This window comes from Corvus cornix, chromosome 11 (genome assembly GCF_000738735.6).
Source record: "Corvus cornix cornix isolate S_Up_H32 chromosome 11, ASM73873v5, whole genome shotgun sequence".
NCBI lineage: Eukaryota > Metazoa > Chordata > Aves > Passeriformes > Corvidae > Corvus > Corvus cornix.
In genome coordinates this window covers 1,427,436-1,441,441 of record NC_046341.1, presented here as the reverse complement: position 1 = coordinate 1,441,441, position 14,006 = coordinate 1,427,436, and the positions used below count along the sequence as shown (strand labels likewise).

General features: G+C 63.7%; 1 protein-coding gene across 7 annotated transcripts in view; it reads right to left on the bottom strand.

Annotated features, from left to right (window-relative positions):
- Positions 1-14,006, bottom strand: part of CBFA2T3 (CBFA2/RUNX1 partner transcriptional co-repressor 3) — a 28,206-nt gene that overhangs the window by 6,830 nt on the left and 7,370 nt on the right. Inside the window, exons 1-5 of one of the 7 annotated variants that reach the window (XM_039558104.1) lie at positions 13,148-13,275; positions 4,007-4,153; positions 2,494-2,571; positions 1,304-1,545; positions 859-948 (exon numbers count right to left, since the gene is read on the bottom strand). In XM_039558104.1, coding sequence (XP_039414038.1) covers positions 859-948; positions 1,304-1,545; positions 2,494-2,571; positions 4,007-4,127 — 531 coding nt within the window. In that variant the 5' untranslated portion in view covers positions 4,128-4,153; positions 13,148-13,275. Of the gene's footprint in view, positions 1-858; positions 949-1,303; positions 1,546-2,493; positions 2,572-4,006; positions 4,154-11,105; positions 11,250-11,289; positions 12,290-13,147; positions 13,276-14,006 lie in introns of those variants that run through there. The other 6 variants (XM_039558099.1, XM_039558097.1, XM_039558098.1 and 3 more) reach the window with 6 other exon arrangements.

Here is a 14,006-nt window from a genome sequence, read left to right as displayed (position 1 = left end):
GGAGCTGCAGTTGCGGTGAGCAAGGCCGGACCCTCCCTCCCCTTCCCTTCCCCGGCCGGGGGAGAGCAATCCCACAAAAACAGCAAGTCCCCAGTCTGGGAAGCACGCCGAGCCCGGCTGGTTGCAGTTAGGATAATGAGAAACATCTGGAACGGGTGGTGGGAACAGCTGGGAGCGCGGTGCCAGGGCGGCCGCCGCGCTCTTGGCACTGGGACAGCGGGGATGGATCCCAGCCTGCCTGGAGCCACAGGGCCACCAGTGCCTGCCAGGGCCTGGGGCTTCACCTTTCCCTGCTCCCATGGATCCCAAAAACCCTGCAAACTGGGCAGGAGGGGAGGGGGCTCTGCCATCCCCCTCCAGCTCAGCCTGGAGCAAACCACTCCAGCAGATTCCTGAGGTGAGCACAGACCTCCACTCATGGACGCCTGCTCTGGGAGGCCTGGGATGCAGAGGTGGAAAAGGGGCTATTTTTGCACTTTTAAATTATTTCTTTGCTAATGAGGGACAGGGGACACTGGGCTCGAACATCTGCCGGCAGTGCCGGTGCTGCCAGGCGTGCCAGCGCCGGGCGAATCTCTCTAGAGCGGGGTGACACTGCAGAGTCAGCACGAAATTAAAAGGCAAATAAAAAAAAAAAGAGGGAATTTTTAATGAATTGCAAATGGCAACCAGCTGGGCCGACCCCTTGCTTTATTGCAACCAGCCCAGCCCTGTGCGGCTCCACACGTGTGGGGGCACACGTGTGCCTGGGGGGACACGGGCAGACCCACAGGCGGTTGCCAGCCCCAAAGCCACCCCCAAATCCCCTGTGCTGAAATGCTGCCACGAATCCCGCCATGCCCAGGCTGGGGCACCCACCTTGAGGAAGGGGATGACGAAAGGTCGCAGCGGGAAGTTGGTGGCCTCTTGGAGCTTGGCGTGAAACTCCTCGATGGTGAGGGTGGAGTTCTGTGGGGACAGCCTGGGCTCAGCACCCCTGGCACAACCCCCGCACCCCTGGGGGACACTTGGCTGGTCCTCTCCCATTCCTGCTCCTCTGCCAGCTCTGCCGCGCTCACAGGAAAACCACACTCAAGGGAAAACCATGCTCAAAGCTTCACTGGCAATGCCAGCAGCCAGGACCCAACCCTGCAGCGGCTGTGCAGATCCCAGGAGATGCTGGGAAAACAACCCCCTTTTCTCCAGGATTTAGGTCAATCTAGGCCCCTCTTTCCCTTTTAGCAGCATCTCCATCCCCAACAGAAAACCCAGGATCCTCAGATGTGGGCGATCCCGTGGCTGACCCCGCGGCCGGCGGACGTACCACGAGCCCCAGGACGAGGGTGCGCACCCGCTCCCCGATCTCAGGGGAGATGTCGTTCCCGAACTGCTGCAGGGTGGTGAGGAAGCGCTTGAGCTTGGACAGCTGGCGGGCGCCACAGGCCGGAGGGAGCTGGTGGGTGGACAGGGAGGCGCTGGAGGAGGTGGCCGGCCCATTGCTGAACCCGTTGGGGGTGGACGGAGCCCCATTGATGGCGGTCGGTGAGTGGCTGCTCCCGTTCATCACTGGGGAGACAGGGAAGGGGGGGTCAGAGCGGGTGGCTGTGCCCTGGCACGGTGGGGACAAGGCTGGGATGGCAGAGTGTTCTGCTGGGTAATGCGGGGCTGGCACCCCCTGGAAGGCTTCACGATGCTGCTGCGTCCCTGGGGCCGCATCCTGGACTGCTCCCGGTGCTGTGGGGAAGGAGGGGATGCAGAGCATCTCCCAGCACAGCCAGGGCTTGATCCAGCTCCTCAACAGCCAAGGCAGCCAAGCCAAGGGCTCCATCCTGGCCCTCTGGGAGCTGCTCAGCACTCCCAGAGAGAATCCAGGAGCCATTTCCCACGGAGCCCAGCCTGGCTTGCGGCACACTGCCACCTCTGTCCCCAGTGCCCAGTCAGGAAGGACAGGAGCTGCCTGAACACCCCACACCGGCAAACCCAGGAGGGATATTTTGGGGTGCCAACCATCAGCGTGGCAGACCCCTCTCTCCTGCACCAGCTCCCTGTGAGCACAGAGACCTTTCCCCGGCCAGCACGGGTGACAACACGCATCACCCACGTCCCGCCGGCGCGGGTGACAACACGCGTCACCCACGTCCTGACCGCGCGTCGCCCTGCAGCCCCCGGCACACACGCGCCTGTCCCCGCTGGCATCACACTGACCTGGGGGTGCTGTGCTGCCCTGCCAGCCCTGCCTGCTCTGGGGGGCTCCCGCTCGCTCTCCGGCCGGGCAGCGCCCGCCACCCGCTGAAGAGGTGCCGAAAATAACCCGGCGGCCACAACTGCTTTTATTCCCGCGACAGGTGCGTTCCTAAGTTGGACACCACACATGTCCCTGCGCCGGGATGGGGTTGGGGGTCGCATCCCTATGACCCGCCGGGGCAGGGCGAGGGGCTGGCGACGGGGAGCACCCCCGGGGGGCTGCGGCTGCGCTCGGGTCTCTCATGAGAGCGGGTGTTTCATTTTACTTACAAAGACAGACCATCGACCATTTCAAGCAACCATGAAAACGGCCGCGAGGCAGAAACGTCGGAGGGCCAGCGTCTCGATCTGCAAGCAAAATAAAACACGCTATGATGAGAGAGCAGAGGGGGCAGCTCTCGGCCCAGGGGGCCCTGCACGGGGTGCTCCTCACCGTGGGCACGCGTGCCACGGGCAAAGCCGCCGGACACACCGGGGGACCCGGGCCCCTGTGTCCCACCGCAGCCACAGGGAGGGTTCAGGGGGTGGATGCTCGGCTGTCTGATAAAGTCCCCACATTTTAGGGACTGAACAAAGTCCCCCGAGGCCAGGAACAACCAAAACGCTGTGGTGTTCCATGCCAAGCTGCTCCAAGGCGCCAGCCTTGTGTCTCAAACCCTGCTCCATGCTGAGCTGTGGCAGAAAGGCTGCCTGCACCCCTAGCCCTGTGTCCTGCATCCTGCTCTGTGCCAAGCCATGGCACAGAGGCTGCCTGCACCCCTGGTCCTGCATCCCAGACCCAGCCAAACCTGGGCTGCCACGTCAGCCACAGCGCTGGGATTGAAACCCAAACCCCCTCCAAGCACAGCCAAGCATGAGCTGATTTCTAGAGAGCCTGTCCAGGAGCGCTGCTGGGGGGCTGCAGGTGTCAGGGGCTGCATCTCAGGGGTTGGTTTAGGGTTTCTTCTTCCTCACTGGGGTTTTTCTAAGCAGGAAACAGCCACAAGCAAAACCCTTGCACACACATGTGCCCGGGACACGTCCCGGTGGAGCTGGAACAGCCACTGACAATGGCCACTGCCACTCCTGTCAGGGGGCCAGCCTTGTCCCCTGCTCTTCTGGATCCCACCCTGCATGTGCCCTGTCCATCCATGTGCCAGGACGGTGACAGCGGCACAGTGACCAACCCCTGGCGCAAACCCTGCGGGTGTGCAGTGAGCCCACGTGCCTCCAGTACAGCCACCACCTTGGGCTGTCCCCAGTTCAACTACAGAGACCGAGACTCCCACCTGGAGTCCCCTGATGCCACCACGCCACAGCCTGGGCAGGGCAAGGAGGTCCCAGCCACTGTGGCTGGCCATGACAGCACCCTGCCACCACTGGGTGCCACAGGCAGAGGGACAGATGTGTCCCCACACGCCTGGGACCCACCACGGGGCCATCTCCGATCCACAGGAACTCCCCCAACCCTCACCATCCTCCAGTCAGCCACTCCTCTGTGCCAGCACTGGTGACCGGGTGGCAGGAGAGCAGGGTGTCCCTGTCCCCAGGGACCTCGCAGGGCACTGCTGGCCATGGCCAGTGCCACGGCGCTCCCCGCGGGAACATGCATGAGCCATGCCTTGGGAATGTGCACCCAGGGAGCTCATCCAGCCCGAGGACAGGCAACGTCACCCCACGTCCCAGCCAGCACCGCGCTGGGCTCTGCGGACGCTGCTGGCCCCGGGTGCCGCGTGTGAGGTGGAGGCGAGGGGAGCCGGGCAGCCCCAGGCTGGCAGCCCCAGGCTGGCAGCGCGGTACTCACTGGTGCTTGGCGTGAAGGAGGGGTGGCGCGTGGCTCCCTGCGTGACGGCCGGCGGCGGCGGGGGCATGCTGGGCGGCGTGGACCGGGCCTGCGTCTTCACATCGGCCGGAGAGTCAGGCATGGTGGCAGCCGGAGTCTCCGCGTTATCTGCGGGAAGAGGGCACGGGGTGGTGACCAGGGTGTGCCAGGCAGGGCCATGATTCCCTGGCAAACAGAGGGGACACTTGAGGACTTCAGGCTGGCCTGGGCATCTCCGCTGCCACTGTAGGATGGCAGAGCTCAGGCAACGGGGACGGTGCCTGGTGTCCTGTGTGCCACAGGGTGGTGGGGCGGGTGATGGACCTGCTGTTCACCTGCACAGCAGTGGGGACAGTGCCCTGTGCAGGGACACAGAGTGCAGGGACCGGGTGTGGGCACCGCTCTGCCCCTGCAGTGCCACCCCTGCTGTGTCACATCACCCCTGACGCATCCTGGGAATTCCTGCTGCCCTCACCATCCCCAGCAGCATCACCCAGGGCTGGCACAGCCCCAGGCAGGGATCGTGGGATCACTGCAGCCAGTGCTTGGTGGCAATGGCAGGACCCACGTGTCCACCAGTGACTGTCCCCCCCAGCCCTGAGAGGCCCTGCAAGGCCAGATCCTACAACCCAAGGAGCGCGGAGCTCCCGGCCATCGCCATCACCCCACTGGGCATCGCCGCCTCCCTCCCACCTCCCTGCGCTCCCAACCCCAAATAACGCCCAGCAGTGCATTCCCGGGGGGGAGCGTGCCAGCACCATCCCCTCCGGCCGGAGCACGGCCCCGGTGCAGGCTCTGGGCCCCGCGGCTGCCACGCCGGTGGTGACGGGTGGCCACAAGTGCTGGCAGCTGCGGGGATCTGTCACTGTGCCCGCGCTGCCGCCGGCTCCGGCCAAAGATGGAAGCGGCCGCCACGGCCACCCCCGGCCATGCGGTCCCCCCTGCGCCCCAGCACGGTCCCCCCCAGCCCAGCTGATAAACACTAATCCAATATTCACCCTTAATCCAGGGCAACTGTGGGGAGATTAATTGAACCCGGCCGGAGCACATTGGCCAGGCTAAATAAGACCAGGGCCTCATCCCCACAGAGATGCTGCAGCCAGTGGCATGCAGAGCACCAGGAGATGGTGTAAGAGCCAAAATCTCGGCTGGTCACCCACAGCATCCTTCTGGGTGGCTCCAGCACCATGGATATCCACCCCTATCCGTGACACACTGGGATCCTGCAGATGCCTGGATGTGCTTGCTCCAGTTTCCCATTCCTTGTAGGAGAAATTCCAAGAACATGCAGCTTCTCTCCCCCCAGAACCTCAGTTTCCTTACAGGGCCTGCCAGAATAAACGGTTTGTTTTGAAAAACACCTTTTATTTTCCTTTCCGTGGAAATGTCCATCTCTGGGCAAAGCTTGTCCAGCCTTCCAGGCTTCCCCCGTCACTCAGCGGAGCAGGATCCACCTCCAAGGGCAGAGGCTGAGCCGTGAGTGTGCACAGAGTGTGCCCCTGTGAGGGGTCACAGCTGCAGCACCTTGATCCCACACGATCCTTGCCTTCATCCCTGGCACCATCCTTGCCTGCATCCCTGGAATGGTCCCTGCCTGCATCCCCATCCCAGCTCTGGTCCCCCTCACTGCCCTGACTCCCTACCCATGCCCACACCAGGGGGAAAACATGGGTACGTTCATCCTGGCACTGACATGGCTTTTCCACAGCTTCCCATCAGCAGGAAAGTTTCCATGAAGCTGAGAAAGCACTCGGGGAAATGGGGCCTGGTTCTGGTTTTTCTTGAGTTTTCCTTTTTTTCCTCCAAGTTTTAAATTTTCCCCAAGGTGTTTGCAACCCAAACATAGCTGGGCAGGCAGAGGAATGATCCCAAACCCAATGGGATAAAGAGCTTGGAAGGCCCAGAGGACCCAACCATAGCTGTGCCACCAACCCAGGTCCTTTGCAGGATGGGATGAACTCCATGAGGGGTTTTGGGGGGGCAAAGTGCAGCCTCCTCTCAGCACCTCCAAACAGCGATTCCCCAGCACAACTCCAACTCCGCTGGAATTATTTTTCCCTCCATTTTTTTCTCTCTTTGGGGTAATTTGTCCCAGCCGCTCGGGGCCGTGTCTGTTTTCCTCCATCTGGTTTCCATTAGGTCTGTGCAGCCCAGATGAATAAGTAATAATATAAAAATAAAAGGATTAGTATTTTCTCCTGGGCTGGCGGGAGCGGCTGTTCCCCACCCTGCCTCCCGGGGCCGGCGGATGCTGGACCCCCGCACACCCCTGTGTGACCCCGAGCCCCCCATTTGTCACACCGCAGGGTTTAACCCCCGGGCAGGGTCCCTGCTGGGGTGACACCGTCACACAGCCACGCATTCCAGTGGGCACACGGCATCCTGCAGCCTGGAGCCGGAGGGACAGGACCAGTGCCGGAGGGATGGGGCTGGCAGCCATCCCAGCCTGGCATTTGCCGTTTCCCACAGCCCCAGGGAGCCCATCCAGCCACCACAAGCCCGGGGTTGTGCCTCCTCCCCGGGCAGCAAGTGGGATGTGCCAGCTCCGGGACGAGCCCGATGAGTGCGGAGCACACGGGCTGGCTGCTCCGCTCTGCATTCCCCAGGGATGGGGATGGAGCAGGCAGGGAGCTGCCCCTGGATGTGGCCACTGGAAAGCTGCGGCTCCCTGCAGGCAGAGCTCCCCGGGCGAGGAAGGGGTTAAGGGGAATTCAGCGCCCAGCATCCTTCATGCTCTCCAAAGGGCCACAAATGAAATCCAGATGCTGGAGGCGACGTCTCCCCGAGCCAGGCTGCCTCCGAAACAAAGGCAGGGAAGCATTCCTGCTCCTCAGCTGCCGCAGCCAGCGGGGCCAACAACAACTCCCCGATAAGATGGCAGGGCCGGAGCTGTCCCAGCTGGAGCAGGTTTGGAAGCGTGCAGTGCCTGAGGCCGGGCAGCAGCGCCAGACAGTGCAGCAGCCCGGCAGAGCTGGTGGGACCTCACGGCACCGGCAGCTCCCTCCTCCCCCGCACCCATCCTCATCCCTTCCCAGAGATCAGCTCCCTCCTCCCCCGCACCCATCCTCATCTCCTCCCTGGGGCCGTGGTGACATCGGGAAAAGCTGACAGCGGGCAGCTTGGAGGTGGCTCATTCCCAGTTGCACTTGGAGCAGGAGTAAGGAGAGCAGCTGTGGGATGCTGAAGGTGGGTTTAGGTGGGATATTGGGAAGGATTTCTTCCCTGTGAGGGTGGGGAGGCCCTGGCACAGGGTGCCCAGAGCAGCTGGGGCTGTGCCCCTGGATCCCTGGCAGTGTCCCAGGCCAGGCTGGACAATGGGGCTTGGAGCAGCCTGGGACAGTGGAAGGTGTCCCTGCCCATAGCAGTGGAACTGGATGAGTTTTAAGGTCCCTCTCAACCCAAACCATTCCATCATTCCATGATGATGCTGGAGGGATGCTGCCCACCCACCACCAGGGTGTCCTGGATGCTCATTTTGGGGAGCCAGCCTAGCAGGGAGCAATCCACACCCGGCACTCATCTGCACTAACAAAGCTCTTTAAAAGTGAATCCAATTAACTAAACTCTCTGCACAATTTGTAAAGGAACCCAGGTTCAGCCGGCTCCAGTCCTGGGGAGCCCCTGCAGGTCATCCCCACCTTCCCCACGGGCATCCTGAGACAGGTCCCGTGCCCCTGGCCCAGCTGGGACACCTCCCACCAGCACAGTTCCAGTAAAGCAGATGGCACCATGCTCAGGTACATCCCGATGTGCTTTGCTTTCTGAGCACACTGCCTGCACCCACATCCCCGGAATGCCAGCGCTGCTGGGCAGATGCTCCACGGGCACCAACTCCCAGCAGGCCCCAAGCCCCCCCAGTCCCCTCCCGCAGCGTGGCAGTGACAGCACAGCTCCACACGAGACATCTGCACCCACAGCCAGGCTCTCCACGCACCCAAGCCCCCAGAATCCCACTTTTCAAGCCAAAACCATCCACCCAGGGACCCAAACCAGCTGGCTCGGTGCCACCAAGGCAGTGCCAGCAGCTCCCGCTCGCCCCGAGCTGGCGTGGCCGGGGGTGGGGGATGGGTTTGATTTTTCCTCGAAACAACAACAAAAAAGCCAAAAAAAAAAAGGCGCCCTCTCTGTTTTACAAGCCTTCATTTGCTATTGTTTATGTAAACAGGTAAATTGTTTCGTATCTCAATTAAAAACATCTGCCACATAAATGAATACCAATTAACTCATCCTGTTTTTAATTACTCTGTTAATTACACACAGGCAGCAAAAAGGATGGCAGGGGAATAGGGAAAGCATGCTTACACCCCCCCTTCCCACCTTGCTCTTGGCAAGGATCCGAAATGTGCCCAGATAATGATGGATTAAGGTGAAAACCGTGGCTCGTGGCCAGCTCTGGCGTGGCTGTTCCCTCCCGGGGCTGCCGGGGCGCCTCGCAGGGGGATTTCCCGGGACCCTCTGGAGAGGTTTTGGAAACCCCAAGCGCCATGGGATGCCCCAGCTCCGCCTGCGTCATCCCCCGCGCCGGGCGGCACAGCCCCGCTGGCATTCCCGGTGCCAGCCCCGCGCTCGCTCTCTAAACGCGTCCACGGGAGAGAAACTTTGGGATGGCGAGGGGAGCGAGGATCCGCATGGACCGAGCGCATCCTCGAGGTGCCCGCGCTGCCCTCCTGGCACGGAGGGGTGGCCCCTCGGCACGGGCACGGCTGCGCGGGGTGGGTGACATCCCTGGCGAGGGACCCCGGGCGCCGCCGGCCCCCCCGGCTGCGGGAAGCTTTCCAAGCGAGCAGATGGGGCAGGGGAGCGGCGGCAGGAGGAGGAGGAGAGCAGAAAAGGCTATTTTCTCACGCTACATATTTTACAAGTCGAACATTTTGTGCATTTCAGCCCTGCCTGTAAAAGCATCTCGGGCTCAGCCCCGGGACTCGGCGGCGGAGCCTGTGAGTCAACAGCGGCTGGCGGCGACGTGGCTGCTGGCGGGGGGACGGGCTGGGAGGAGGGGTCCCCCATGCACAGGGTCACTTTGGGGGGGCCCCCCGACCTATGGGCCAGCAGCACCCAGCCAGGGCACAGTACCTGCTGCAAACGCCGCCGCAGGGTCGTGCCCGCTGCCACTGTCGGGTTCGTCCCACCGGGGTGGCACGGGGAGGTGGGCGCGCACACCCTGCTGCTCCCCAGCTGCCTTACACTCCTGGAAATTAAATATCCTGGCTAAACACCAGGAGTAAACAGTGCCGCGGGCAGCCCGGAACACCTGGAGAGGAGCAGGGCTGCGGCTGACCCTGCCGGAGCTGCCCCCACCCAGGAAACACCCGCGCCTGGGCTGCACCACTCTCTGCACCATCCCCCAAAGCAAAGGGTGCCAAAGGGGCACCCCAAAACCAGCCCAGCGCCCCGGTCGGGGATGTCCGCAGCCATGTGCACGGGGATGCTCCTGCCCAAAGGTGGCCTTGGCGGCTGGAGCAGGGACAAGCGGCACACGCGGGGGATTCGCGGCATCCTGGAGGCAGAGATGGGCTGGAGAAGGGAAACCTCCCCCTGCAAACCCCAGCTCCGGCGGGGAGCTCCCGGAGAGCTCCCTGCAGCGTGGGAACGCCGAGGCGCCGCCGGCTCCCCAGGGACCCCGTGCCAGATCCTGCCCCGCAGGCGCCAGCCTGGTACCGGCTCCGAGGGGGTGCCGGATCCGGCCGCGCTCTCCCACAGCCTCCAGGCTGCCGCCTCACCGACTCTTTGTCTATTTTTGAACCACGGGCTCCATTTCAAGGCGATTTTGCCCATGTGAAATTGAATCAAAGAACACAGGAAAAAATATTAATGAGAATTTTGCGAAATAAACAGGAAATCCCTTGGATGTTTTCTGGAACCATTGGTCAGCATCTTCCGAAGGAAAGCTGTGGGTTTGTCAAGGTGGGGTTCCCCCTGGGGAGCCTGAGCACAGCGGGAGGGACGGCAGAAAACAGCTTCAGGAAATCTAAAAACAGCCCCAAAGAGGGCAACAGCACTAAGGCCGGGCCAGCCGGGCAGGGGGGTGTCCTCTGTGCCACCAGCCCATTCTTGCCTCTGGCTGGTGAGGATTGATCCCAGCTTGGGGATTCCCATCGTCCCCATCCTGATGGGCAGCTAAATCCATCTCCCACGTGAGATCCAGCTTGGAAAGCACAGGTCAGGCTGCAGCACCGACCACATCCCCCCAGCCCCAGCAGCAGCGATTAAGCCCAGTTTAACCCAGGGGCTGTCCCTGGTCCCTCCCAGCCCCGTTCGTGGCACCCGGCCCTGATCTGCCCCAAACCTTGTGCTCACTGTGCCCGTGCCGGTCTGGCCGGGGGCTGGAGAGGATCAGTGCTGGTGGGGGAGATTTGTGTGTCCCCCTAGCAGGGAGCCAGCTCCTGCCCCACTGCCAGCACTCCCAGGCAGCCCTGCACTTCCTGGTTGACTCGCTGCCAGTCCACTGATTCCCACTAAGAGATATAATAACAGATATTTATGGGGTGCCTCTCCTCCCCGGGGGTCCCACAGCACCCAGACACCTTCCCGAGGTGGCTGCGGGACAGGGGACCGTGCACAACCACGGGCAGAGCCAAAGTGCCCCCAGACCTCACCAGGGATTTACGGCGACTGCTGGCAGCGAGCGGAGCCGAGACCCCCTGTCCACGAGACCCCATTTCCATGGCCCAGCCACAACACCTGGATCCTGCCTGGGGATCCTGCATGCAAATATCCATGGCTCAGAAGCAGAATTCCAGGAAGGGACTTTGGCAGAGACGTGCCAGCCCCAGGTTCCCTGTGGGACCTGCCAGAGCCCACTCCTGCCCGCAGCAGCCCACCCCTGAAGTGGGGCTGAGCACCAGAATATTTTCCCATCCTGCAGCCTGGAAGTTCCCGATGTAAGATGCAAATCCTGCACCCACACGAGGCCTCCCCACTGCCCAAACCTGGCACCCACCCCACGCCAGCACCCAGAGCCACGGGGGAACAGCCTCTCCCCCACCGTGTCCTGGCTTTTCCCCCTACAAACCAACACCTGCACTCAGGTTTTCCAAACAAAACACATCCAACACCTATCTGTTCCTGGGTAAAACCTTACCTGCCAGCGTGGGAGGCAGCCAGCAGGGAAAACCCCCTTGGCACAGCCAAGTTCACCTCCACTCGCCTCCCCAGCCACGGAATTTCTCCCTGTGTGGAAACTCAGCACAGGGACCTGCCTCACAAACCTCCGGGGATCCAAGAGCCCACCCCAGGCTGCAGCTCAGCTCCATGGGGCTCCTCACCCGAGGACCGTGGCTGTCAGCATCCTCCCCGGCTGCTGCTCCGTGTTTGCTGTGGGATTTCGGGATGGTTCCCCCATTTCTCCATGCCCTGTACCACAGCAGAGCTCACCCCACCGTGGCGCCGAGCAGGCGGATGTTCGCAGAGTGTCTTCAAGTCGCTCGACAAAGGAGCAGGGAATTAATATTCCTTTTAATTAAAGGCAGAAAAAATCTCTTTGTTCCTGAACAGAGAGAAAACAACAGAGGGAAGAGCTCAAAAGCTCTTCCTAAGCTGGAGACGAGACCATCGCTTGGAATCAAAGACACTGTCAACGCACACGTGACCTCGAATTAAAAAAACAAAATGAAACCCAGCAGCGGCAGTGGCTCCTCTCCGACAGCGAAGAAAAGTTGCAAAGTTTTTCTTGGCTAATAGAGGGAAAAAAAAGAATTCCAAGAAAAGGTGTGTTTAACTAGAGAAACGCTCTGCGGTATCCGAAGGCACCATCCAGCGGCGAGGGAATGACGGGAAGAGCTGATTTGCTCCGGCTCAGTGTCGCGGAGGAGCCACGGAGGAGCGTGGGGCCAGCCTCGCTCCATCGCTGCGCCGGCAGCATTCCCTTGGCAAAGCCGGGCTGCCCAGCTTAACGTAATCCAAAGGGAAAGCAAGAGCAGGCGGTGATGAACGGCAGCGCTGGAAGCTCCCGAGCCAGCCTTCCTTCCCAAATCCACGTCCAAACAAACATCCCCTGGCACACGCGAGGACTCTGCGAGTGTTCCCACCACAGCCCCGTGTCCCCGCCACGGACCCGTGTCCTCGCACATAAACACAGAACGAAGGTGGCTGGAACTTCCCACGGCAGCCCTGGGATTCCTCCCGCAAACTCTCCCAAGTGGGTCAGCTCCTCCTCGCCACCAAACGCGGCTCCAGCTCCATTCCACAGCAGCCGGAGCGGGATGCGGAGCTGGCTGCTTGGCGGGCAGACAGGAGGGATGCAGGGATGACAAAGAGTCGGGCGGCTGGGCAGGAATCGGGAGCCGCAACCGGGGGGGTCTGCTGGGGGGTGGGCACAAACTCGCGTGGGTTCCCGGGGACGCTGTGCCGCCCCACGCCGCCCTGGCGCTGGGGAAGCGGCGACCGGGGACGAGGACGGAGAGCAGGAAGAGCCCCGGGAGTGCAGGGAAGAGGGGTCTGCACCCCTCCGCCGCCGCCGCGGCAGCGCGGTGCGTGGGAGCGGGGCCCACGGGCGCGGCGATCCCGCTCCGCGCTGCCTCCGCCGCGGAGCCGCTCCGAGCCCTGCGCCCGCTCGCCCCGGCTGTGCCCCCGCTCGCCCCGCTCCGCTCCGCTGCTGCAGGCACCGCACTGGCTCGGGCACTCGGAGCATCCCCGTCCCCTGCGCACCGGCAGCCGCCCCGACAGCGGGAGCATCCTCCGGGCACCGGGAGCGTCCCCCGGGCACCGGGAGGCTCTCACTGCCCTGCGCACCGGCAGCTTCTCCGACACCGGGAGCTTCCCCCGGGTACCGAGAGCATCTCGGACTCCTGCACAACAGGAGCGTCCCCCGGGCACCGGGAGCCTCCCCGACTCCTTCGCTCCGGGAGCATCCCCCGAGCGTTCCCGGCCCCTTTTCCACAGGAGCCTTCCCGGGCACCGGGAGCCTCCGATTCCCCGACGCACCGGGAGCATCCTCCGAACACCAGCAGTACCCCACAGCCCCTCTTCCCTGCGAGCCTCCCTGGGCACCGGGAGCCTCCGATTCCCCTATGCACCGGGAGCAGCCCCCGAACACGGGGAGCATTCCAAGCTCCGCTTTCACGGGAGCCTCCGCGAGCACCGGCAGCCTCCCCGTCCCCGTCCCCGCTGGCGGACGGCACTTACCGTCCTGAGGTGTGGCGGAGACGTGAGGTAAGTCCCAAGGCAGGGGCCAGCGGGGCCGGCAGGAGGGGGCAGAGCCGGCAGCGGCCCCCGGTGGCGGCGGCCCCGGCCCGCTTAAGGCCGGCTCTGGCGGAGCGCGGCCCCGCGGCGGCGGCTGCCCCCGGCACCTGCCCGCCGCCGCTCGCCGCGCCCGGGGCCGCCGCTCGCCGCCAGCTCCGGGGGTCGGGGCGCTTCCCCTCCCCCCGCAGGGGGGGCACCGGAGAAGCGGGGGAAGGCGGAGAAGCCGCGGTAAATCCGCGGGGCCGCTTCACCCCCTGCGCGCTGCCCGGCGGCGCATCCTCCCGGCGCCGCGTCGCGGCCGTGGGGCGCCCGCGGCCGCGCTCCGTGCCCGGCCGGGCCCCCGCCGCGCCGCCGCTGCCGCCGCGCCGCCCGCCCGGCCCGGAGTGAGCGGGGCCCGCCCGCGCCGCTGCCTTAGACCGGGCCGCGCCGCGCCCGCCAGGGGGCGCCCCGCCGCCACCGCCACCGGAGCGGGACCCCCGGGATGGGATGGACGGGGATGGGGAGTGGGAATGGGAATGGGAATGGGAATGGGAATGGGAATGGGAATGGGAATGGGAATGGGCGGCGTCGCGAGGGGAACGGGGTGGCATGGACGGGGATACCGGGCTGTGCGGCACAAGGGAGTCTGCACGGCACCGAGGGGCTGCACGGCACCGGGGGACTGAGTGGGACACGGAGCTGCGTGACACCGGGGGTCTGCACGGGGACATGGGGCTCCCCAGGGCTTTAGGGGGTGCATGGGACCTGCTGACGCTATGGGGACTGGAAGGCCATGCAAGGCAGTGTGCGGGGCCTGGGGGCT